The sequence below is a fragment of the Cibotium barometz genome, chromosome 34 (assembly GCF_041138505.1).
Source record: "Cibotium barometz isolate CiBa-2024 chromosome 34, ASM4113850v1, whole genome shotgun sequence".
Lineage (NCBI taxonomy): Eukaryota > Viridiplantae > Streptophyta > Polypodiopsida > Cyatheales > Cibotiaceae > Cibotium > Cibotium barometz.
In genome coordinates this window covers 26,726,947-26,752,792 of record NC_141079.1, presented here as the reverse complement: position 1 = coordinate 26,752,792, position 25,846 = coordinate 26,726,947, and the positions used below count along the sequence as shown (strand labels likewise).

General features: G+C 40.4%; 2 protein-coding genes across 2 annotated transcripts in view; both read left to right on the top strand.

Moving 5' to 3' along the window:
• LOC147618846 (cholesterol 22-monohydroxylase CYP90B51-like) overlaps positions 1–3,440 on the top strand; it is a 13,365-nt gene extending 9,925 nt beyond the window's left edge. The window contains exons 3-9 of the mRNA XM_086773927.1: positions 111–266; positions 779–1,036; positions 1,167–1,259; positions 1,973–2,051; positions 2,508–2,614; positions 2,919–3,040; positions 3,163–3,440. Coding sequence (XP_086630053.1) covers positions 111–266; positions 779–1,036; positions 1,167–1,259; positions 1,973–2,051; positions 2,508–2,614; positions 2,919–3,040; positions 3,163–3,259 — 912 coding nt within the window. The 3' untranslated portion in view covers positions 3,260–3,440. The remainder of the gene's footprint in view (positions 1–110; positions 267–778; positions 1,037–1,166; positions 1,260–1,972; positions 2,052–2,507; positions 2,615–2,918; positions 3,041–3,162) is intronic.
• Positions 3,441–17,664: 14,224 nt separating this feature from the next.
• Positions 17,665–22,897, top strand: LOC147618845 (cholesterol 22-monohydroxylase CYP90B51-like). The gene is made up of 9 exons (XM_086773926.1): positions 17,665–17,932; positions 18,798–19,128; positions 19,584–19,739; positions 20,279–20,536; positions 20,646–20,738; positions 21,452–21,530; positions 21,986–22,092; positions 22,395–22,516; positions 22,639–22,897. The coding sequence occupies exons 1-9, from the start codon at positions 17,712–17,714 to the stop codon at positions 22,730–22,732; spliced, it is 1,461 nt and encodes a 486-aa protein (XP_086630052.1). The 5' UTR covers positions 17,665–17,711; the 3' UTR covers positions 22,733–22,897.
• Positions 22,898–25,846: the final 2,949 nt, after the last annotated feature.

Sequence of the window (25,846 nt, the reverse complement as noted above, 5' to 3'; positions counted from 1 at the left end):
TTTTACTATTCTATTATCTTGTTATTAAAGTTAATGTTGGGGTATAAGTTTGTAAATGGGAATGAATTTAGATGCTTTGAAGCTAATACTCTTTTTTGCTCTCTTTGTAGTTTGCATTTTCTTTTATTTCGATGGTGGCTCTTGGATTGAGACCAGGGGATAAAGTAACTAAAGTTCTAGCTGAGAACTACCAATATTTTTTGCCTGCTGTCACGAGTAAACTCCCATTAAACATTCCAAGAACAGCGTTTGGAAGAGCAGTACAAGTAAGTGGCCCTAACCATATGGTGATAGTCTATAGATGGTCAATTGATTGATTAGCCATAACATATCTATATGCTTGTAAAGTAGGAGCCTTAGCAAGGGGTGGGAAAGTTAGGCTAATATTAGAGTGTTTGTGCTCTAGTGGCTAGGCATGAAATTGAACCCCTTGCCCCCACCACCAACCCACCCCCCCCCTCCCCCCTTTCTTCATTTCTTCTAATGGCATAAGGGGTGCAATTAAAGAAATGAACCTCCTTTGGAAAAAAAGTAGGCTTAGAAGAACCCTAGTTTCACATGGTTTGCTACCTTGATTGAAATGCTAAATTGACTAGTAATTTGAACATGATTTTACCTTAGATTGAAAATATCAGTTTGAGATAGATTGGCATTACAAAATGATTAAATGTGAAAACATCATTAACTATGGTGAAGCATAATTAAAAGTGAAGTACGATGGGTTGTCATTCATATGGATTATGTATGTAATAAAGTGTTATTTTTTATAAATGTGTAGGGGAGAAAAGTGGTGGTTAATATTTTCAAGGAATTCATTGAGATGAGAAGGAAGGAGAAGCCACAAGAGGCACACAATGATGTGTTAGACATCATGCTAAATGATGTTGATGAGGCAGGAAAAGCATCGCACACTGATGAAGAGGTGGTGGACGTGATATTTGGCTTGCTTTTTGCTGGCCGGGAGCCTCTATCTGTCACCTTGATAATGACAATCAAATACCTCACCGAGAATGCAATTGCCTTACAAGAATTACGGGTTCTCTCTTTGTTCACACTATACAAGCCTTCACATTACGAGTTCTCTCTGTGTTCACACTACATGAACTTGCTCTCATATTGTTATAGCCTTTGGGGACTTTCCTAATAGCTCTATTTTCTTTTTATAGCAAGAACATGCTACCATTCGACAAGCCATGCATGAACGAGGAACATCTAGGCTCACTATGGATGACTATGCACTTATGGACTTCACTCAAAAGGTATATATTATGATTGGTTAGTAAGCCATACTTGAAAAAAAAATGCTCTATTTTTATAAAATCCAATCATAATAAAGAACATGCTTAAAAGTAGCTGAGATTTTGCTCAAAGAATTAAAGAAATGCCATTGGGATTATAACTAAAATCTATAAATATTGTCCCTTGAAAAATAAAGGCAATCTCAACCTTTCATCGAGATTTTTAAATTTCAGTCGGGAACAACACACTGAAAACCAAGTTTTCTAAGCATTGGTAGAGGGTTTACTTTTTGTTTGTTTGTTACATGTGTTGAAAGCAAGGTTTGTACAAGGCTTTATGCATGATCATAAAATCAATTCTTGTAAAACATTTCCCAAGCATTGGTTTGATGATTACATTTGGTGTTGTGACATTGTATGTGTTTGCATGTGTGCACACATATGCACATGTGGAAATAGGTGTGTGAAACTAATTTGTATAACATATGGATGATAAGTTTTCAAAAGTTGCATTATAATGTTTTCAATAATTAGAATGAAAAGATTAAGCATTTTGACTTACAAGAAGTTGTTTTTAAACTTGTCAATACATAAGAAGAACACCACTTCAAAAACACACTTAAAGAGGTCTACCATATACAAGCTTTGATTTTGCACTCCCTTTATGCATGAGGTTTTTCCACCAGCTCTGCTTTAATAGTCGTTGTTTTGTGGAAAAAATAAAAACCATTTAGGTGATAAGTGAGACAATGCGATTGGTGAGTGCATCACCCTTTGTTCAACGTGTGGCTCTTGAGGACATTGAGATCAAAGGTATGGACTACATTAAAGACATCTAAATGTTTATAGTATCACATGTAATTACAAAGCCCTCAAACTTCATGCTGCTGACATCTTGCATGTCCACAATGCTGCAACCTCTATATTTTAAACCATATTCATTATGTTTACAAAATAATGTTAACCTTCTAGGTGAAGGTTTTATTATTTAATATTATTTCAACGCTGATGGAGAGAGGAATGGGTATGTGATATAATAAATGATACATAGAAAAATCATGAATGATGAATAAATTAAAGCAACTCATTAATCAACTTGATTGAATTTGGAGTAGCAACTGTAGCAAAAGATTCATTGATATTTTTAAAATATTTTTCAATGCAAAAGGAAGTTGCTAGAGGCAAACTTTTTCCAAATGAAATGAGGGGTGAAATATATAAATCTTATATTTCTCAATGAATTACTTGTAAGGAATTTTTTTTGTGCAGGATTTATAATCCCAAGAGGCTGGAAGATTCTTTTATCTCCGACTATAACTCATCTAGATCCAAAGTTTTTTGAGGACCCACTTGTTTTCAATCCATGGCGTTGGAAGGTGGCCTTTTCCCCATATTTAAAGCTTACTACATGTTAGTAAATGTATGTATGTAAATACATACAAAGATGTATGTAAATGTATACATGTATTTACACACATGTATGTAAACACACACACACACACACACACACACACACACACACATGCATACTCACACACCCACCCACCTACTCCCCCCACAGATACACACACACATGTATGCGTGTGCGTGCATGCACACACACACACACACACACACATTATAATTATGGATTCAAGTTGGTATTTGGAAATACTAAAATTGTATAACTTCCTTAAATAGGTATCTGCAAATCTTACCGAGCACTTCACACCATTTGGTGCTGGCCAACGGCTTTGTCCTGGAGCTCATATGTCCCGATTGGAGATTACAGTGTTTCTTCACTACCTTGTGACACTTTATAGGTTTGTGTTTATTTTATTTATCAAAAAAAACTTAAATATCTCATGGAATGTTTTTTTAAAAACTTCATATACTTTTATTTAAAATTTTCTAACTATTTGAAAACTTTTTGTTATGCATTTAGGTGGGAGACTGTCGAGGTGGACCATGGATTTTGTACTCCTGCTTCTATAAAAATGGCAAAGGGTTTTCCAATTAAATTGTATGCAATGAATGATTGAGGGCACACTAGTTTTTCTAAATATATATTCTTAGAAGTCCACATGAAGGAAGAGAGAATGTATTTTAGTATCAATATGCACATATCGTACATTATGTGTAACAAGAAGTCCATGATACAAAATCATGAATCAATGATTTCCTTTATTATGAATAAAAACACCAAATACTATTTTATTTTAATTCTTTTTCTACATATATAACGTTAGTTTTTCATAAAATTAAACACTACCAAATTGTTTTATGGCTATGCCATAAGATACAATCACAAAAGCTAATTGAAACAGTGAATGATATGCCGTTTATAAGCCGTTTACCCTATAGCATGATAGTTTAATGAATATGTACTAGTGAAACAAGTTAAAATTTTTCCTCCTGCGCATTTAGTTAGTAATGATACACTATTTAGAGGGTTCACCACACTCTCTACATGCCATTTTATTTAAAAAATGAATTAAAAGATAAAACATTATAATGGAAGGCATGCGAAGTTCCATAATCAATTTAATGTTCTCTTATAAGGTTCATACTATATATCTATTGCTTACCTTGCACAAATCACCATGGAAGACACATTAGCCAACCGCAGTAGCCCCTATCATTCGGTGGTTTTGCAAGATGAGGGTACTCACTTTCGTTCACTCTCTCTGAAATTGGAACATCCACGCATCTCGGGTGGAGTGCCTCGATCATGATATCGCCATCAATTTAAACACGACACGTACCTCCCAAGCCTAAAGCGACATATCTCGAATGAGATACCAACTAATGCCACGCTAGTAGGCCGGGTTTCGAGTCATCATCCATGTCACCAATACAGGTCACCGCCACCACACGATCTCAATCAAGATATTCATGCCACTCGGATCCACATCAATGCCACGCCGTATCCCCCTAGACACACCGCTCAAATGTACATTCAACATATTTGACCAGCCCATCTCCACTGTCCACATATCTCGAACAAGATATTGAAATAAAATCTCGATCATTGAAATACCTCGTTCGAGGTATAGAGATGCAATCTCATCCATCCACATATCTCGTTCGAGGTACATAGATGAAATCAAGACTGTTTAAAAACCTCAAACAAGGTTTATCTACAAAATCTAACTCGTCCATTCACGCACATTTGAAGATGCGATCCCAACCGTTTAAATATCTCGATCGAGGTATTAAATGAATCTCGACTGTCAAACATACCTCAATCGTGGTAATGACTTAAAATCTAAGCCATCCATGTACCTCGAACGAGATACTGAATTCAAATCTCAGCCGCCGTCGATCCTTCACCAATCCTAAAATTAAGTGCGTATCTTGGCCGTTTGTCTCTAACCCTAAAATTCAGAGCGTACATCTTGCAAACCCTAAAGTGCATGATGCCACCGAACCTCGTTCGAGGTTATAAAACTGGAAAAGTTTTCTTTTTGCCTCATTGTCAGAAGTCGTTTTCCCTCTCCTTACTCTCTTGATTTGGATTAGCATTAGTGGGTCCATTAGCATTGTTTTATAGCTTCTTTAGTGCTACTTAGCACTAAGCATTGGACCTTTGTGTTAGGCTTAGGTTTTAGCATGGAGTCATGCAAGGAGGGCCGCTCGTCTATTGTGGACCTTATTGCAACGGAGATAGACCGCGAGTTAGCGGCTATCCGTAGAGTAGGAGTGCTAGAGACACACTGTCTACATTACATATCATGGTAGACTTGGAGGAGGCGATGCTTTCGTCCCTTCGTAGCCTTCATGATATTGTTTATGTAGATTAGTGGATAGCCCACCATCGCACTACTCCTATGTCACATGGCTTGACATATCGTCAAGTCTGTGATCTTGGTCCAATTAGGGATGGAGCCTACATTAGGACTTGTTTGGGGTCTTCTTGGGCCCACTTAGTGAAATGCTTAAAATGCTAATCAAGCTTTGACCAAGCTAGTGGCCTAGGCCTAAAAATGCATTTTTCCTTTTCTACAAAAAAGAAAATAGGCCAAAAGGTGATCTAATCATTAGATCTTCTGTTCTTGGGAAGGAATATGGACCTAACTGCCTTTTTGTCTTGTAGTGAAGTACCTTTCACAAAGAATGTTTGAAAATTTTTGTCACTTTGTTCCCTCCCTTTTTGGAGGTGCTGCAGATCCCACTCTCTCTCTACACTCTCTCTCTAAAATGCATTTAGGGTGTTTTACTTGGGTAAGGGCTTCTTTTTCTCTCTCTAGGAGCCATGGCCTGCAGATCTGGACCTCCTACTCCATCATCCTCTCCACCAGGTCTCATGGACATTTCCATCTCTGTATCCATCTGCATCTCCTCCACCTCCATCTCCATCACCATCTCCATCTTCATCTCCTCCATTACCATCCACATTTCCATCCTCCATCTCCATCATCTCCATCACCATCCACATTTCCATCTCTGTATCCATCTACATCTCCATCTCCATTTGCTAGGTACAATGGCTCTACGGGACATCACCAACAAGCAATCAAAGTTTCGCTTGCACGTGGACTTAGACGAGGAGTATGCCACAATGCGAAGTAATCGAACGAAGGGATGTATTCCTGCTGAGGTGCTATGACTTCAAGGTGCAAAAGCCATTGATCTTTGGACTGATGGAAGCATTTATCCCCTTGATCCACAGACTGGTGCACCTCCCCCTTTTCGTAATATCACGCAGGTCGTACGCTTCTTGGGTGATGGTTATAATGGTTTCTTAGGGTACTGTCAGAGGCTCTATTCTTTGTACTTGCAGGAACTCTCAAATCAAAATCACCTCAGGAAGCTTCTAAAATTATGCAAGGCAGAAAAGGAAGAATGTGCGTCAACTTTCATGGCCACAAAGGAACATATGCTGGCTCGAGTCAAGGATCTAGAGAAGGAGGATGCAGAGCAGAAGATGAAGCTTGATGAAGGTGTGGAAAGCAGGGATCGAGCTATAGAGAACTATCTCCGTCTTCGAAACTCAACTCAGAACCTTCGCCGACGTGTCGATCATTTCACTCACCTCCCCGTGGGACATAATGCAAGGCAGTGAAAGCGCAAGCCTCTGAGTCTTCTTTCCAAAGATGGGGGGGCTCGCAAGCGACGTGTGCGTCAAACAAGGTAATCACAGCTTCAAAACTAGCATTACATTCCTTTTTCATATAGTTATGTCATTGACTCTGAATTATGTGATGTCCAGGGAATGTGCTAAAGCACTATTAGGGTGTTCCAATACTGAGGAGTCTATCCTTGAGCACATTATTCCAGAGCAGAAAGTAATCAATATGATAACCAATCCAGTAAATGGTGTGTTGCGTGACAAGATTCAAAAGTATTTTCTCAAGGAATTCGAGCAGATTGTCAGTCCCGTTGACATGCTCACTATGTGCGACACAGCAGGTATCAGTGATAAGGGATACAGGGCTTTGTATACTTGCATCACAGCACGTCTACGAGGCAAAGGAATGACACGATCTATACTTCCAACACCATACAGTATAGTTACGGCAAGGAAGTCAGCAAACAACAATATTGCCGACTTGCTAAGCGACTATAAATGGGTGGATGGTAGCATGCCAATGTCAAATTCAAAAGATTTTGCTTACAACAAGTTTAACAATGTTTACGTCGAGGTGGAGGCGCTTCAATGAGCTATGATTCAGTTTTATGATATGACATTAGAGGAGACGGATGGAATCCTCAAATTGGATGAATGGAAGGTTGTAAACGGCCAAAGGGTGGAACGTACAAGTCTGACACTCATGAGCAGGGCATTGAAGCGAAAGAGCTTAAACGGCGAAGATGAAACAGGTGATGCGAAGAATAACTTGCACACAAAGCGACGCAAGCAAGATTAGTTTGGAGTGCAGTCTGAGAAGAACATATGGTGGCAGGCGGCATGGACCCTTCCGCATGAGGACCATGACAGTCTGAGGTGGTACTTCACCCGTACAGGTATTCAAGGAGTGATACACAGGCAATCAAATGGTGAAGTCTTGCATGTGCCTCGCACTGGTCACTTTGAAATAGAGTGGCACCTTGGTGGTGATCTCAAGACCCTCAAATGCATGTTGGGAACTAAAAGCGGTGCTAACACTTTGTTTCCATGCATCTTTTGTTTCCATGCATGTTGGGAACTAAAAGCGGTGCTAACACTTTGTTTCCATGCATCTTTTGTTGTCATCCAAGGATGCTAAGTGTCGCAGTGGGGAAGGCCAAACAAGCAACCAAGGTGAAAGGTTGTAAGCAGGCAAGTGCAAAGGGCTCAAATCAATTACAAAAAGGGAAGGGTATGCACGTCTGGCTCAATGGAATTATGAGCTGCAATCAAAGCAAGGCACCATCTCGCGCAGAGGAGGATGCTACTTGGAACCCTATTCTTTCAATTCCACTGTCGCGAGTACATGTGTGTACCTTGCACGCAAGACTTAGAATTCTGGACAAATTGTTGATGCTCCACATCAATTATGCTTGGAACATGGAGCCAGAGTCACGGCGAGAACAGGGCATCCAAGAGCTTGAAGTTGTTTTATCATCCGTGGGGCTTCACGCAGGTGCTGTCACCCTCTCTAAGGATCGCAAAAACCCATCAAGTACCCAAGATAACCCTAATAAGATATGTATGGGTGGTGCAAAAGCAAGACACCTGCTCTCAAACTATGGTGAGGCTCAAAGCCATACACATTTTGAATTATGGAAGCAGATTTGTGATGTAACAACCTATCGAGGCAATGAGGCAACACTAGGATTGAAGCGTGCACATGTGTGGGAAGCTTATGATGAGATGATGAGGCTTCTTGAGCACCCGTATCTTGATGAAGCAGAGATAGCTACATTCAAGACTTCGATTGACAGATTCACAGAAGAAATGATCGATGCTTGGGGGGAAACTCATATAACACACTACATGCATATTCTCTATGCGCACAGTTCCTTCTTTCTAGATGAATATGGGTCTCTTGCACTCTGGAGCAACCAAGGCATGGAACGATCACATTACCAAGCCAAGGCGGCCTATTTTAAGAACACGGGTCATGGCGGTGGCAAGGTTCGTAGCAATGCGTTTCAGGAAATGTTCAATTGGTTTTACCGTGCACTTACTGGGAGAAAGGCCCAAAAGCGAGCTGGAAATTTATCTTTGAGGCGCAAAATCATGAAGGTGGTAGGTGCAAGGCGAAAGAGAAGGGTGCAATGCATCAATGGCACATGAAAGAGCGAGGCAATGGCACAGTGGTCGACTAAGAAATGGCCGCGTGTGGTTACCCACCCAATAATTCTTGTTCGCCACTTTTTGGCGCGTTCATTGTAAATTGACTTTTTTGTAATTTTGGCCCCCTATAAATATCAGTGAGTTTTATAGTCATTTTTAAAAGTCTTGACTTGTGAGCTCTCTCTCTTCCTCTCCCCTTGACTCTCTCGCGCGCTCTCTTTCTCTCTCTCTCGCTCGTGCACTAATATCTCACGCACATGGAGCCCCCAAATGATCCTCCCTCCAATACGCAGGATGACATTTTCAAAGACCTTGGGCCCTTACCGGTGACACATAGAACTGAAATCCCAAACATTTACCCACAAGCCCAAATGGATCTGGAAGCTGAGCGTGTGAGGCTTGAGCGAGAGGCCCAAGAAGCCCAAGAACGCCAAGAAGCGGAGAGATTACAGAAAGAAGCAGAGGACATGGAGGCAGCTGAGAGAGCAAGAAAAGAAGCCGAAGAGACCGTCAGAACAGAGGAGGAGGACGAGGTAGCAAAGAAAGCACAGGAGGATGAGGCTGCCAAGAAGGCGGAAGAAGACGAGGCAGTTAGGAAGGCGGAGGCAGATAAGAAGGCTGTAGAAGAAGCTCAGGCCGCCGCAAGCAACGAGAGAAGATTAGCATTCTTTGCTGCGGAGGAGGATTGGCTTAACAGAAAAGCTCGCGGATTTGTTGCTGACCTGCGAATGGCCGGATACGAAGATGACACAATTTTGGAAGCGGCTATACAAGGTCTTCGAGCAAAATATACAAAGAGGAGAAATGAAGACACAGTAGAAAGGGAGCACCTGTCGAGTAATAGGATTCTCAATGCAATGCTAGACAGAGTCTTGGCTCGTGCACTTGGTAAAGGAAAGAGAAAACTCTCAGCTGAGGAAGTAGAAAATAAGAGACAGAAGCTTGAACGAGAAGCCAGGGCAGCAAACACACGGAGGCTTTGTGAGGAAAAAGAAAGGAAAGATGAAGAGGAGCGAGTAAGGAAGGAGGCAGAGCAGAGAGCAGCTCAGAAGACTCCATCTGCAAAGGCAAAGAAAACTCCAACACCTGCAAAGGCTAAGAAGGGGAAAACCATTCCTAAACGCACAGAACCCCCTTCCGATAACTTCCAAGAGCAGCGACAAAAGTTCAAAAATGACACGCCAGCTTGGACTCGCCACGCGCAAGCACCACCGCCCCCAACAACGCAGAAGAAGCAAAGGTGGAGACCAAGGACAGTTGCCCTTTTGAAGGCACCTTTTGGGTGTCTCGTCAAAGAGATTATCCACGACCAGCACCGGGATGTCAATCATGTGCAAGCGGCGGCACTAGGCGCTCTGCAACAGGTGCCGAGGATATTTTGGTTTCGCTTTTCCAAGACGCGGTTTTGTGCATGGTGCATGCAAAACGTGTCACTTGGAAGCCATCTGATCTTCGTCTAGCTAGGCGTATCCGCCGTGGAGAGGACGCTCTCTTTCACTAGATAAAAAAGTGGACTGTTTTCCAAGCTTTCTATAGCCAAGAAGATCTCTGCAACCTAATGCTAGCAGAGCATATAAGCTGGCAAGAGGAGTCAAGAATGTGTATAAGCTAGCAAGAGGAGAGTGAAGAATGTGTGCAAGCAAGAGAGGAGTGAAGAATGTGTGCAAGCAAGAGAGGATGGACTTGATGGGGGAAAAAGTGGACTGTTTTCCAAGCTTTCCATAGCCAAGAAGGCACCGAAAGATAGATCTAACTTTAGGAGGGAAGGGGAAGGCAGAATGGGGAGGGAGGAGGCCAAAAAAAGACTCTTTTAGTTAGAGAGAGACTCAAAACCGAATTGCTAGTTTTAGAGAGAGGAAGAGGGAGTGGGGAGAGAGAAAAGTAGCTTTAAATGAGGGATAATGATGGGGGGGGCGTTTTTGGCCCTAGCCCACTTTTTGAGGTGGGATCATTTATGCCAGTTTGAGCTGTCTTTATTAAAAAAAGATGGGAAATTTGATTTTATTGAAAGATTTTGCATTTTTCAGCCCAATTTCTTTAAAAAAAATGGTATAATTCAAGTTTGACCCCTACATATTAGGGGCAGGGAAACCCAACATTTTTCTCCACATGGCCTTCTCCCATTGCACCACTCCTTAATGACTGTCATTAGGCTTGGGGCAAATTAAAGGGCCCAAGAAGACCCCAAACAAGTCCTAATGCTTAGATCTTTTCCTCGATAGTCATGGGATGAGGCATGGGGCGGGCAAGCCCCTTACTATTTCGCGGTGTTCGCATCCTCATATGGCGGCACATATCTATAGTCGATATGTTGCCGCATATGGGAGGATGCTGAACAACCGCCAAATTCTCATATACTTCGCAAAGCAATTATATGCGGAGTTTGTCTTAGGGGAGGAGGTAGATTACACTAGCCATCGGCCTGGTGGTGGTGCTGGCCAAGGCCGTCTCCAAGACCAGGCTAGGCGGCCTCCACCAGCCCTTCGTGTAGCTCCTACAGATCTGACGTTTGTGCCTATGTTGACAGTCAAGGCCCTTGGCACCGAGGTTGGCATCGACGTACAGAGTACCACACGGAGAGCATCCAGCACGTGGTGCGCTTGTTCTCACGATCGATACCGACGACAGATGTCGAGGTATTTACACATTTATTACTTCTTAAGTTTTTTTAGTCATTTATTTACATGTTTATATGTACTTTTCTATATTTTTACATGAGCGGCATGGTTGATTGTGTCAGTAGAGTCCCACACCTACCACTGAGAGACTCACTCAGGAGTTGGTAGAGGCGAGAGCAGAGATTGATCGCCTTAGAGCTGCATTGCAGACGGTAGAGGCAGCTAGTACTGCTGCAAAGGCACGGCATGTGAGAGAGACTGACATCCAACAGAAATGATGTTTTTTGAGTCAGATTTTCAAGAAATGTTTTAACAAACATTATTAACAATTTATGCTAATTAATGTGACATCAATGAGTATATTTACATAAAGATGGAGTTGAAATGGTATATAAAAGGACATTTTTAACTTACAAACAGGCATACATGAATGTAGAGGCCTTACATAGGTTGACAAAAATAAGAGCATGCATGAAGGGAGTGTTAGAAGTCATCTCCTGCTTATATACATACACCATGGCCTCTGTTGTGGGTGTGCCCACCCGTATTAGGTGCTTTCTCATTTTTTCCCACTCTCCATATTTTTTTCCCATTTTTCCATGGTGTGGGAGGTTGTCATGTGCTAGCAGGATGGACCAGATGTTGGTCGACTATACAGGCTGCTGGGCCGATCGGAGCAGGCCGACTTCACACGTGTGTACTTGCTAGAGCCGACACTGGAGAGAGCAGTTAGTGGTCAGGTTGTTTCAGCAGGCTGTCAGGGCTGCCTCTTCTATAGGCCGACTGCATCTATGGGGCCATATAAAATGGCCCCATGGCCCCACTCCATTGTATCATGTTTTCGGGATTTTCCTTGTGTATATAGATCAGAGTTACACGCCTCTCTCTCTCTCTCTCCATTGCTGTATTTTTTTTGCACTTGCTCTTGTGTTCTCAAATTTTGTCTTCATCTCTGCTACATATTCTGACATGGTATCAAAGCCCTAGGCTCTTGATAGATCTTGGGAATTGTGTGAGCAAGAGGGGGACTGTTGTGTTGCTGATTGGTGGATCGTCTTGACTTTTCGGGAAGAGCAGAAGCAAGAGGAAGGCGGGCTAATTTGCTGGACAGCCACTTGTTTTGCAGGTGTAAGTTCTTATTTGTTCCCACCCTCCCATCCTTTTCAGTTACATCCCTGCAATGGTAGATTTACTTGAGATGGTTGAGAGACATGTGAAGATCTTGAAACTCGCCACGTTCCCAGAGGACTATCAGTTGGACGGGAATAAATACAGCATCTAGAAGGTAATGATGGAATCTGTTCTAGAGTCTTATAACCTTGCTGGTTTCATTGTTGTTGGGGTTCCACGGCCGGAGGTAGAGGAAAGGGAGTTACCGTCGATTCAAAAGGATCGCAAGGCACAGGCACAGTTGTGGGATCGTGTTAATGTTGCCAGGGTCCACTCATTCATCTTCCTCAATTGCACACCACACAGGTAATCAATCATATAAAGCATATGACGTTGGCCAGAGGTATATGGCAGCATTTGGCTTCTCTTTATAACAAGGTATCGACCATGAAGAGGATTTCCTTAGAAGTACAGATGCGGGTTATGAACCCTACAAAGTCATCGACGATGCGAGAGCACATTAACAAGCTGCAAGCTCTTCAGCAGGAAGTTCTTCAGGCTGGGAAGGAGATATCATCAGAGGATATAGCCATAACGTTGCTATCGCATTTACCCTCTCAGTACTCAGCATTCTACTCGTCTTTGATTTACCAGGGCAGGCTCAGCACCATCACATGGGAGGAGCTTGTGCCTATGGTCTTGGACCAGGAGGAAAGATTCTCGAACCCTCCACAAGGCGGAGGTTCAAAGGCCTTAACTGGTGTAAGCAGTATAGTGCCTCTCTGACTCTCGGAAGCAAAATGGTTCATTGATTTGGTTGATGTATACCACATTGGACGGGAGCTTCGTGATGAGGCTATTGAGCTCATGTTTGCACATGACTCTTTGGGATGCAAGATTGCGTATCTTATGGTTCTGCAGCATGCGAAGGATCTTGGACTCTTTTGCACAAGAGGGGGATTGATGGATGGAGTCCCCGATTCCGAGGTTGGAGTGACTCAAATTGGGGAGGAGATCTAGACACGAGGAGATCTACTTCAGGTGACAGTTTTACCCTCGGCTTAGGAGCAGTTTTATGGAGCGGTAAGAGGCAACCATCTATTGCCTTGTCACACGACAGAGGCAAAGTACCGGGCTACTTGTGGTGTTGCTTTGCGAGGTAGTGAGGTTGCAGAGGTTACTTGGCAGGATTGTGCTTCCACTGATGGAACCCACGGTCATCCAGAGGCACTTTGTTCGAGAAAAGATCGTTGTTTTTTTACTGATGACATCTTGCTAGAGTTCTGTTCGACGGAGGACAGTGCGGTGGACCTCTTCACAAAGTCGCTATCTCAGGTGTTGCTCCGGTGGCACTCCAGCTCCCTAGGGTTGGTTCCATAGCCAGGAGCTAAGAGGGAGTGTTAGAAGTCATCTCCTGTCTATATACACCAGGGCCTCTGTTGTGGGTGTGCCCACCCGTATTAGGTGTTTTCTCATTTTTTCCCACTCTCTAATTACCCTTGAATTTAAAGATTCACATTTTTTCGGTTTTAGTTATAATACAGATCAAACTGTGCATTTTTTTTAAAAAAACCGGTCAGCGGGCTTGAAGGTTGTCCTTTTTTTTTCTTGTTGGTTAGAGAAAAAAAAGTTTATTTTTTGACATGGTTTAGAAGAGGGGCTACTTCACTGTAATCTAGCTTAATGTTTAGAAGAAGGGCTACTACACTTGTAATCTATCTGGCTGAATGTTTGGAGGGTTAGAAAAGCCCTTTTTTTTTACAAAAGTAAGAAATTTTTTTAAAAAAAAAATTGGAGGAAGGGCGGGAGAGTTACACAATGCCATCACTGTCGATGGTGAATGTGAAGTCTGGTTTCTTAAAGGGGAGGTCAATGAGGTGGAAGGCATTTAAATAATTTACATAATAAAGGCATTTAATAATTCACCGATATATTGTGGTTAAAAAGGCATTTAATAATTCACCGATATATTGTGGAAAAAAAGGAAGGCGGATCTTCAAACCTGTCGCTTACAGCAGTCAACTTCTGATTGACTGTCGTGTAACGTGTCCAATAAGGACTCGCTCCGCTGCCCCCTTTTTCTTATCATTTATTTATTTATCCAATCAGCACTCAACCTTCAAGATTTGTCATTCAATCCTCGCCGTACACGTGTAGCGCCGAGCCTCTAGCCTTCTCATCAATATGCCTTGACATTGCCCACGCATTTATAAATTTTGTCTTTTGCCTTCAAAAAGAAATAAATCCAGGAAAAAAAACACCATCCTTTTGCGTAATTTTCACAGTTCAAATTGAGAAAACCCGGTTATAATTTTACCTAGCCTTGAATTTAAAGTCTTTTTTTTTTGAAATTTTAGTTATAAAACCGATTAATCTATGCATTTTTTTGAAGGTCGTCCTTTTTCTCACTGGTTAGAAAAAAAGTTTATTTCTGACACTGGTTTCAACTTTCCACTACTCATATCGAAGAGAAAAAAACGCGTTATGCTCCCCCCCCACGCATGGTTGTACTTTTACCCAAGGTTCGAGAAAAGACGCGTTCACTTTATCATAGAGCCTGACCAACTTTTGAAAAATGTGCCTCATTTTCAAGATAGAAAAATGCTGCTCTTATTTTTCAAAAAATACTATATTAGCAATTGGATGAAATTATGGAGAAAATGCTTGTTCTGAAATTTCCTTTTCCTCTCCAACCCATGGTGAGAAGGATTGATGTCAAGTTCACTCAAAAATGTTTCCTAAACACTGCTCTTGCCTAGCCCTGAATTTAAAGATTCGGATTTTTAAATTTTAGTATATAAATCGGTTAAAAACCGATTGAGCTTGAAAAGTTCATCCCTTTCCCACTAATTAAAAAAATTTATTTATGAGACACTACGCGACTATGTGTACATGACAGTATGACCCCATTACTTTAATTCAGGTTCGGAACGCTATATTTCTCAAACCTTATATTAATCCTTTTCGCCCATGATTGAGGATTGTCAACAAAGACTCTCTTGAATTCTTCATACTTTATAGTCTTTTTTTAAAAATAGATTTTGAAATGGTATTATATTGTGATAATAGCTAAAGAAACATAGCAAGAGGGCATCAACTTCTAGGACCATCATACCATCAGCATATGACTATGAATAGTGTTGTCTCATCTTAGAGAAGCAAATGGGAAATGTGCTCTTAATTCTTTTCCCAAACATAATGTAAAAGTAACAAGATCCATATTAGTTGTTATAAGATTTTTAATTTTCGAATTAAAAACCCCTTACATTTGTAAAATTTATGGAACTCCACAAGAAAAAAAAACCCTTTCGCTAAACACATGTGCTATCTTACAGATTTTTCAATGAACCCCCACCCCCTCCCTCCCGCCCCCCAATTTTTCCCTCTTAGGAGAGGGGTGTGTGTGTGCGTGGAAATTTTGAAAAATATTTTAATTGTGTAAATATTAGTTCATGAGATTTTGAGCACTAAAGAATTGTTGGTAAAACCTTTTCAAGTAATTCATGTTCATGCCTTGCATTCAAAAAAACATGAACACCCATCAACTCACATCCTCAACATAGATTTTTTTTAACCCAAGGACAAATCATTAGAATCTCAAAACAAAAAAACAAAACTATTGATTACATTATGTGGGAGACTATTTGAATCAAATGCTGTTCTCATTTACATCTTGTAAAAGAAAAATACATTACTTAGGAGTTTGTTAAAGCCCAATCCTTGAAGAGATCCTGGTTTGAATCTTCCTCATACCCGTATCTGTCAAATTTGAGGGGAAGGGGTAAAAGCTACAAGGTTTTTGACATTTTCTTGTGATTTGTTATGGCCAAAAAGTATTCTTCCAAGTTTTTGGTGATTCAAATACCCAAAAAGGGACACGATGGCCAAAAAATTCAAGCACATGGACTCTATCTTTTGTGAGAAATCAAGCTACAAGTTTAAAAAGTATGACCACAAGGACCACTAGCATGATGTGTTGTAAATCCTATAGAAAATATGTATCCTTCTCTCATTAAAAAAAAATCAATGCATTCTTGCTCACAAAAAACTGTTTTCTCAATCGGTCTAAAAAGGGTAAGGCTGAAGCCTAGCCGGTTTTCATTAATAAAAATCTTGCTACTAACTGGTTTTATACTTTCAGTGATCCGCAAGAAAAGCCTATACATGATCCTTTCTTCAGAGGTTGCTTGTCCATTTATTCACCTTAGCATATTATTCTACCCCCTCCATTCGGGCTCAGCGAAAACATATTAATTAGCGCCCTTATGAGTGCTAATTAATATGTTATCGCCGCTAGGTTTTAACCTTAGGGCCCTAAGGTCAAAGCAAAGTGAAACGCAACGAGTCGAAACGGGAAAAAAAAACCGAAACGCAACGCAACGTTCGGATCGCTCTCTTTCTCTCTCGCACGCTGGAGGCCACAACCTCAAATGCCCATGGCATAGTTGTGCCTAGAATTTTGAGGCGGTTAGAAGGAACTTGCAGATGTCTGCCAAATTTGAATTTTTTTTCAGGCCCCACACAATCTCATTTTTTCCAAACGTAAGGTTTACATTGTAAGGTTCTATTCTCTCAACTTATTAATTAATAGCAAAGGAATATTTTGGTCCCTTATTTGATGCGATAGACAGTGACATAAGGAAGTAAGAAATCAAGGCTTTGTAATTTTGGTTTCGGTACAGTTTGCGTGACCATGTGGTTCTTAGTCTCAACATCCACGTGGTCTCATAATAATTCCACCACTCAATGTAAATAATTATCAAAGTATGATTAGTAATAATAGAAGGAGACATCATACTACCATGTATTAATTATTTCACGACCATTAATTATTTGACGACCATTATAAATTACAATTGAAGGAGACCTTAGCTTATTGTTTTGCAATTTGAACCGGTTTACCATGTCACAATTCAAAAGAAAATAATCAAAACTCACTTGTACACCTTCTCTTTCATTTATAAGAATGCATCCATCGATACTTTATAATGGGTAAAGAGCCTAAACAAGGTATTTATGAGATGTTTGTAGATGGTTTTTCCAACCAATTAACCTAAATGTACTAGTCAAAAGTAGTATTGAAAATTAAATAAATGATGGAATTATAACAGACAAAGTAGAGTTTTAGCGTGGGGAGGTCACTGTAAATTCCTATATAGCAATTGCATGAAAACATGTATTTAAAATACTCCTATTTTTTAACTTTTGCATTTTTTTAAACAGAATTGTTTATCACCCTTTTGTAAAGGGGTGGGGTCTCCCCATGGCATGGGGACTTGTAATCTCACCTTTTTTTAATATATTGCACTGTTTCAAAAAATAATAATAATAAAAGGGTGGGGTTTGTTTTCTCTAAATAAATGTTGCCATATAGGTCCTGGAAGTTGTAGCTTTGACAGGAGAACTGGTTTACGGCATTGGGGCAGGTGAGAAAATAAATACAGTCAATGATATTGCCCAACTATTTATACATAGCTCAGCCCTGCTGGATAACCTTGAGACACATAATTAGTGCTATTACTCCCCTAGATTACCTTCACTAAGATGGCCATTATCACCGCATTCTTGATCTTGATTTCTTTTCTAAGCTTCATCTTAATCTTCTTATCTAGGGTTCTAATGACCAGTTTAAGAAAACCACCCTCCTTGTCTTTGCCTCCGGGAGACATCTCACCATGGTCCATCTGGGGTGACACTCTCGAGCTCATGTTTTCTTACTACCCTGTAGGAACCCCGCCACCTTTCTTAATGAAGCGGCTCAAACGGTAATTAATTTTTTTTCTTTTGCTAACCTTGAGCTGATTATAGTTTAATCCGCACAATATATCATATTGGGTTTCTCCTGAATTTCATGTATGAGTTTGCGAGTAACACAAATCACCAGTCGCAAGACTCAATTATGCAATATTTAAGGCTGTTAATTAGGTGATAATGAACTGCTTTTAGTAGTTGGATGAACTGCCAATTATAGTGGGTTAAGCGAAAGATTAACTGCTTATAGTAGTGCAATTATAGTGGGTAAGCGAAAGATTAACTCAGGCTTGTAGTAGGACCAATTATAGTGGGTTAAGCGAAAGATTAGGGCTGTTAATTCGGTGATAATGAACTGCTTACAGTAGTGGGACGAGCTGCCACTTATAGTGGGTTAAGCGAAAGATTAACGTGATGAACTGCCAATTGTAGTGGGTTAAGCGAAAGATTAACGTGAAAGCTTTTCATAATAATGACGGGGCTGTTTTCCATGAGTATTAAGCTCCAGAATTCATCAGTTGAGTAACACAAATCACCAGTCGAAATTCAGTGGGAGATAAAAAACTGCCTATAATTGTGGGTTAAGCGAAAGATTTACGTATGAAGCCGCAGAATTCATACGAGTTGAGTATGCAGTGCTTAGAGTAGATTCTAGTTGATGATGATGAACGGCTAATAGCGGGTTAAACGAAAGGTTAAAGTAAGAATATTGATGATAATCAATGGAGTGCTTTCTATGACCTAATATTGAGCTCCGAATATCATATGATGATGATGAACGGGAGGACTACTGTTGTTTTGGTATGAGCATAGATTATTAGCAGAGGGGGTGGTTTAATGAGAATCTAATGAGCGAAATGAATTATGGGAGCTCTGCAGGTATGGGCCGATCTTCAAGACGAGGCTGCTGGGCTGCCCAACAGTAATCTCGTTGGATCCGGAGGTGAACAAGATGCTGCTGTTGAGTGAAGGGAAGCTGGTGAGGACCAGTCTTCTGTATTCGCTGCAGAAATTGGTTGGGCCCAACAGCCTGCCTAATGTGCATGGGGCTGAGCACAGGAGAATGCGGCGCCCTGTCTCCCTCTTCCTCTCCCCTTCCAAGATCAAACACAACACGGCCTTGCTGCACCACCTCCAAGATGCTGCCCTCTCCACCCTCACCTCCTGGAAAGACAAGCCCTTCATCAAAGTGCAAGATGAAGCCTTCAAGGTATCATTAATCCCTGCACACCTCTCTCTCTCTCTCTCTCTCTCTCTCTCTCTCTCTCTCTCTCTCTCTCTCTATATATATATATATATATATATATATATATATATAAGGCGGGCCCTTATAAAGTCCATGATCCAACCGAGTTCAAGTCTCACTCTTGGTCGTATATGCCCTCGTGTTAATACCTCTCAAAGTCTCACTCTTGGTCGTATATGCCCTCGTGTTAATACCTCTCAAAGTGCAAGATGAAGCCTTCAAGGTATCATTAATCCCTGCACCTCTCTCTCTCTCTCTCTATATATATATATATATAATCACATGGTAGTGATGGCAATGCATAATTGCTTTTACTATTCTGTTATCTTGTTATTAAAGTTAATCTTGGGGTATAAGTTTGTACATGGGAATGAATCTAGATGCTTTGAAGCTAATACTCTTTTTGGCTCTCTTTGTAGTTTGCATTTTCTTTTGTTTCGATGGTGGCTCTTGGATTGAGACCAGGGGATAAAGTAACTAAAGTTCTAGCTGAGAACTACCAATATTTTTTGCCTGCTGTCACGAGTAAATTCCCATTAAACATTCCAAGAACAGCGTTTGGAAGAGCAGTACAAGTAAGTGGCCCTAACCATATGGTGATAGTCTATAGATGGTCAATTGATTGATTAGCCATAACATATCTATATGCTTGTAAAGCAGGAGCCTTAGAGCAAGGGGTGGGAGAGTTAGGCTAATATTAGAGTGTTTGTGCTCTAGTGGGTGGGCATGAAATTGAGCCCCTTGCCCCCCCCCCCCCCCCCCCCCCCCCTCTTCTTCATTTCTTCTAATGGCATAAGGGGTGCAATTAAAGAAATGAATCTCCTTTGGAAAAAAAGTAGGCTTAGAAGAACCCTAGTTTGACACGGTTTGCTACCTAAGAACCCTAGTTTGACACGGTTTGCTACCTTGATTGAAATGCTAAATTGACTAGTAATTTGAACATGATTTTACCTTAGATTGAAAATATCAGTTTGAGATAGATTGGCGTTACAAAATGATTAAATGTGAAAACATCATTAACTATGGTGAAGCATAATTAAGAGTGAAGTACGATGGGCTGTCAATCATATGGATTATGTATGTAATGAAGTGTTAATTTTTTATAACTGTGTAGGGGAGAAAAGTGGTGGTTAATATCTTCAAGGAATTCATTGAGATGAGAAGGAAGGAGAAGCCACAAGAGGCACACAATGATGTGTTAGACATCATGCTAAATGATGTTGATGAGGAAGGAAAAGCATCGCACACTGATGAGGAGGTGGTGGACATGATATTTGGCTTGCTTTTTGCTGGCCGGGAGCCTGTGTCTGTCACCTTGATGATGACAATCAAATACCTCACCGAGAATCCAATTGCCTTACAAGAATTGCGGGTTCTCTCTGTGTTCACACTATACAAGCCTTCACATTACAAGTTCTCTCTGTGTTCACACTATACAAGCCTTTGTGGACTTTCCTAATAGCTCTGTTTTCCTTTTACAGCAAGAACATGCCACCATTCGACAAGCCATGCATGAACGAGGAACATCTAGGCTCACTATGGATGACTATGCACTTATGGACTTCACTCAAAAGGTATATATTATGATTGGTTAGTAAGCCATCCTTGAAAAAAAAAATGCTCTATTTTTGTAAAATCCAATCATAATAAAGAACATGCTTAAAAGTAGCTGATATTTCGCTCAAAGAATTAAAGAAATGCCATTGGGATTATAACTAAAATCTATAAATATTGTCCCTTGAAAAATAAAGGCAATCTCAACCTTTCATCGAGATTTTTAAATTTCAGTCAGAACAACACACTGAAACCCAAGTTTTCTAAGCATTGGTTGAGGGTTTACTTTTTGTTTGTTTGTTACATGTGTTGAAAGCAAGGTTTGTACAAGGCTTTATGCATGATCATAAAATCGATTCTCGTAAAACATTTCCCAAGCATTGGTTTGATGATTACATTTGGTGTTGTGGCATTGTATGTGTTTGCATGTGTGCACACATATGCACATGTGGAAATAGGTGTGTGAAACTAATTTGTATAACATATGGATGATAAGTTTTCAAAAGTTGCATTATAATGTTTTCAATAATTAGAATGAAAAGATTAAGCATTTTGACTTACAAGAAGTTGTTTTTAAACTTGTCAATACATAAGAAGAACACCACTTCAAAAACACACTTAAAGAGGTCTACCATATACAAGCTTTGATTTTGCACTCCCTTTATGCATGAGGTTTTTCCACCAGCTCTGCTTTAATAGTCGTTGTTTTGTGGAAAAAATAAAAACCATTTAGGTGATAAGTGAGACAATGCGATTGGCGAGTGCATCACCCTTTGTTCAACGTGTGGCTCTTGAGGACATTGAGATCAAAGGTATGGACTACATTAAAGATATCTAAATGTTTATAGTATCACATGTAATTACAAAGCCCTCAAACTTCATGCTGCTGACATCTTACATGTCCACAATGCTGCAACCTCTATATTTTAAACCATATTCATTATGTTTACAAAATAATGTTAACCTTCTAGGTTAAGGTTTTATTATTTAATATTATTTCAACGCTGATGGAGAGAGGAATGGGTATATGATATAAGAAATGATACATAGAAAAATCATGAATGATGAATAAATTAAAGCAACTCATTAATCAACTTGATTGAATTTGGAGTAGCAACTGTAGCAAAAGATTCAATGATATTTTTAAAATAATTTTCAATGCAAAAGGAAGTTGCTAGAGGCAAACTTTTTCCAAGTGAAATGAGGGTGAAATATATAAATCTTATATTTCTCAATGAATTACTTGTAAGGAATTTTTTTTGTGCAGGATTTATAATCCCAAGAGGCTGGAAGATTCTTTTATCTCCGACTATAATGCATCTAGATCCAAAGTTTTTTGAGGACCCACTTGTTTTCAATCCATGGCGTTGGAAGGTGGCCTTTTCCCCATATTTAAAGCTTACTACATGTTAGTAAATGTATGTATGTAAATACATACAAAGATGTATGTAAATGTATACATGTATTTACACACATGTATGTAAACACACACACACACACACACACACACACATGCATACTCACACACCCACCCACCTACTCCCCCCACAGATACACACACATGTATGCGTGTGCGTGCATGCACGCACGCACACGCACACACACACACACACATTATAATTATGTATTCAAGTTGGTATTTGGAAACACTAAAATTGTATAACTTCCTTAAATAGGTATCTGCAAATCTTACCGAGCACTTCACACCATTTGGTGCTGGCCAACGGCTTTGTCCTGGAGCTCATATGTCCCGATTGGAGATTACAGTGTTTCTTCACTACCTTGTGACACTTTATAGGTTTGTGTTTATTTTATTTATTAAAAAAACTTAAATATGTCATGGAATGTTTTTTAAAAAACTCCATATACTTTTATTTAAAATTTTTCTAACTATTTGAAAACTTTTTGTTATGCATTTAGGTGGGAGACTGTCGAGGTGGACCATGGATTTTGTACTCCTGCTATAAAAATGGCAAAGGGTTTTCCAATTAAATTGTATGCAATGAATGATTGAGGGCACACTAGTTTTTCTAAATATATATTCTTAGAAGTCCACATGAAGGAAGAGAGAATGTATTTTAGTATCAATACGCACATATCGTACATTATGTGTAACAAGAAGTCCATGATACAAAATCATGAATCAATGATTTCCTTTATTATGAATAAAAACACCAAATTCTATTTTATTTTAATTCTTTTTCTACATATATAGTGTTAGTTTTTCATAAAATTAAACACTACCAAATTGTTTTATGGCTATGCCATAAGATACAATCACAAAAGCTAATTGAAACAGTGAATGATATGTCGTTTATAAGCCGTTTACTCTATAGCATGATAGTTTAATGAATATGTACTAGTGAAACAAGTTAAAATTTTTCCTCCTGCGCATTTAGTTAGTAATGATACACTATTTAGAGGGTTCACCACACTCTCTACATGCCATTTTATTTAAAAAATGAATTAAAAGATAAAACATTATGATGGAAGGCATGCAAAGTTTCATAATCAATTTAATGTTCTCTTATAAGGTTCATACTATATATCTATTGCTTACCTTACACAAATCACCATGGGAGACACATTAGCCAATTGCAGTAGCCCCTATCATTCGGTGGTTTTGCAAGATGAGGGTACTCACTTTCGTTCACTCTCTAAACTTGGGACATCCATGCATCTCGGGCGGAGTACCTCAATCGTGATATCGCCATCAATTTAAACACGGCATGTACCTCCCAAGCCTAAAGCGACATATCTCGAACGAGATACCAACTAATGCCACACTAGCAGGCGGGTTTCGAGTCATCATCCATGTCACCATCGATGTACCAATACAGGTCATCGCCACCACACGATCGTAATCAAGATATTCATGCCACTCGGATCCAAATCAATGCCACGGTGTATCCCCCTAGACACACCGCTCAAATGTAGATTCAGCATATTTGACCAGCCCATCTCCACTGTCCACATATCTCGAACAAGGTATTGAAATAAAATCTCGACCATTGAAATACCTCATTCGAGGTATAGAGATGCAATCTCATCCGTCCACATATCTCGTTCGAGGTACATAGATGAAATCAAGACCGTTTAAATACCTCGAACGAGGTTTATTTACAAAATCTAACCCGTCCATTCACGCACATTTGAAGATGTGATCCCAACTGTTTAAATATCTCGATCGAGGTATTAAATGAATCTCGACTGTCAAACATACCTCAATCGTGGCAATGACTTAAATTCTAAGCCATCCATGTACCTCGAACAAGATACTAAATTCAAACCTCAGCCATCGATCCTTCACCAATCCTAAAATTAAGTGCGTATCTTGGCCGTTTGTCTCTAACCCTAAAATTCAGAGCGTACATCTTGCAAACCCTAAAGTGCATGATGCCAGTAAACCTCGTTCGAGGTTATAAAACTGGAAAAGTTTTCTTTTTACCTCATTGTCAGAAGTCGTTTTCCCTCTCCTGACTCTCTTGATTTGGATTAGCATTAGTGGGTCCATTAGCATTGTTTTATAGCTTCTTTAGTGCTACTTAGCACTAAGCATTGGACCTTTATGTTAGGCTTAGGTTTTAGCATGGAGTCACGCGAGGAGGGCCACGAGGAGGGCCGCTCGTCTATTGTGGACCTTACCGCGGCGGCGGAGATAGACCGCGAGTTAGCGGCTATCTAATTAGCGCCCAGTGCGGATTTTTCAAGTCTCTTGGTGCTTAAGAGGCCATGGAAAATCCAGGCCTTCCCCATACAATGCATTGTACCCAAACATGCTCCAATGGGAACCAAATTTTGCAAGCATGTTGGAGGGGCCCACCCCCACATGTTTGCAAAGTTTGGTCACAATCGGAGCATGTTTGGATTGGTAATTAGCACCCAGTGCGGATTTTTCAAGTCTCTTGGTGCTGAAAATCTGGGCCTTCCCCATACCATCATACCCAAACATGCTCCAATGGGGACCAAGCTTTGCAAGCATGTGGGGGGGACGCACCTCCACATGCTTGCAAAGTTTGGTCATAATTGGAGCATGTTTGGATTAGTAATTAGCACCCAGTGTGGATTTTTCAAGTCTCTTGGTGCTCTTGAGGCCAAGGAAAATCCGGGCCTTCCCCATACCATCGTACCCAAACATGCTCCGATGGGGACCAAACTTTGCACAAGCATGTGGGTGGGGCCCACCCCCATATGCTTGCAAAGTTTGGTCATGATTGGAGCATGTTCGAGTTATTAATAAGCGCCCACCAGTGCTTGCAAAGTTTGGTGATTTTCAACAAACAATATGGTGATGGTGATTTTCAACAAACAATATGATAGCCAAAGTGTTAAAAAATCAAAAAACCATGAACATCAACTAAAATGCAATGATCCTCATCAATAATGAGAAAACTCATAAAAATGATATAAACATCAACTAAGTACATCAGAATGTGAGCTAACACAGCCACTCTGGGTTTAGCCACTAACTCAAAAGATAAAGGTATAATGAAAATGAGCTACCCCAGCTATTCTGAGAATAGTCACTCTCAAAAAATCTAAGTACAATGTAAGTGAGCTAACCCAGCTAGTCTGAGTTTAGTCACTATCAAGATAGAGATCTAGTCAGCAGCACCCTCTCTAGCTCTCAACTGCTCTAGAATGCTCTCATGGTCATCCACTCGAAGCCGAGAATGAGAGGCGAGAACTGTGTTTTCAGCTCTGTACTCGATCAAGAGTGAGCCTGGTAGCAACCACTAGATGAGAGAACTTAAATGCCTCTAACTCCCACTTCCACTGCTAGAACTCAAGACTCCCCCGATGAAGTCGAATCTGCTGGTAGAATCGACCTGCCACAATCATGCTATGGGCATCAAAAGAAAACCCATGATCATCCACTGTATCCTGGTCAAGGATGCACTTTGGCCTAGTGCAACTCATCAAATAGTAGCCTACTCCCTCGCTATTGTCCTCACCAGGCAATAATAGCAAATACATCACCCTCCTATAGCAAATCTGTCAGGTCATCATAGCTGGCCATGAACATAAGACCTGTGTGCTCATCGAACAACACTGGATGTGAAGGATGCTCGGGGGAGAGGAATGTTTGTATCCATGCATCTGCCCATCCTCTCGAGGCACAATGTGA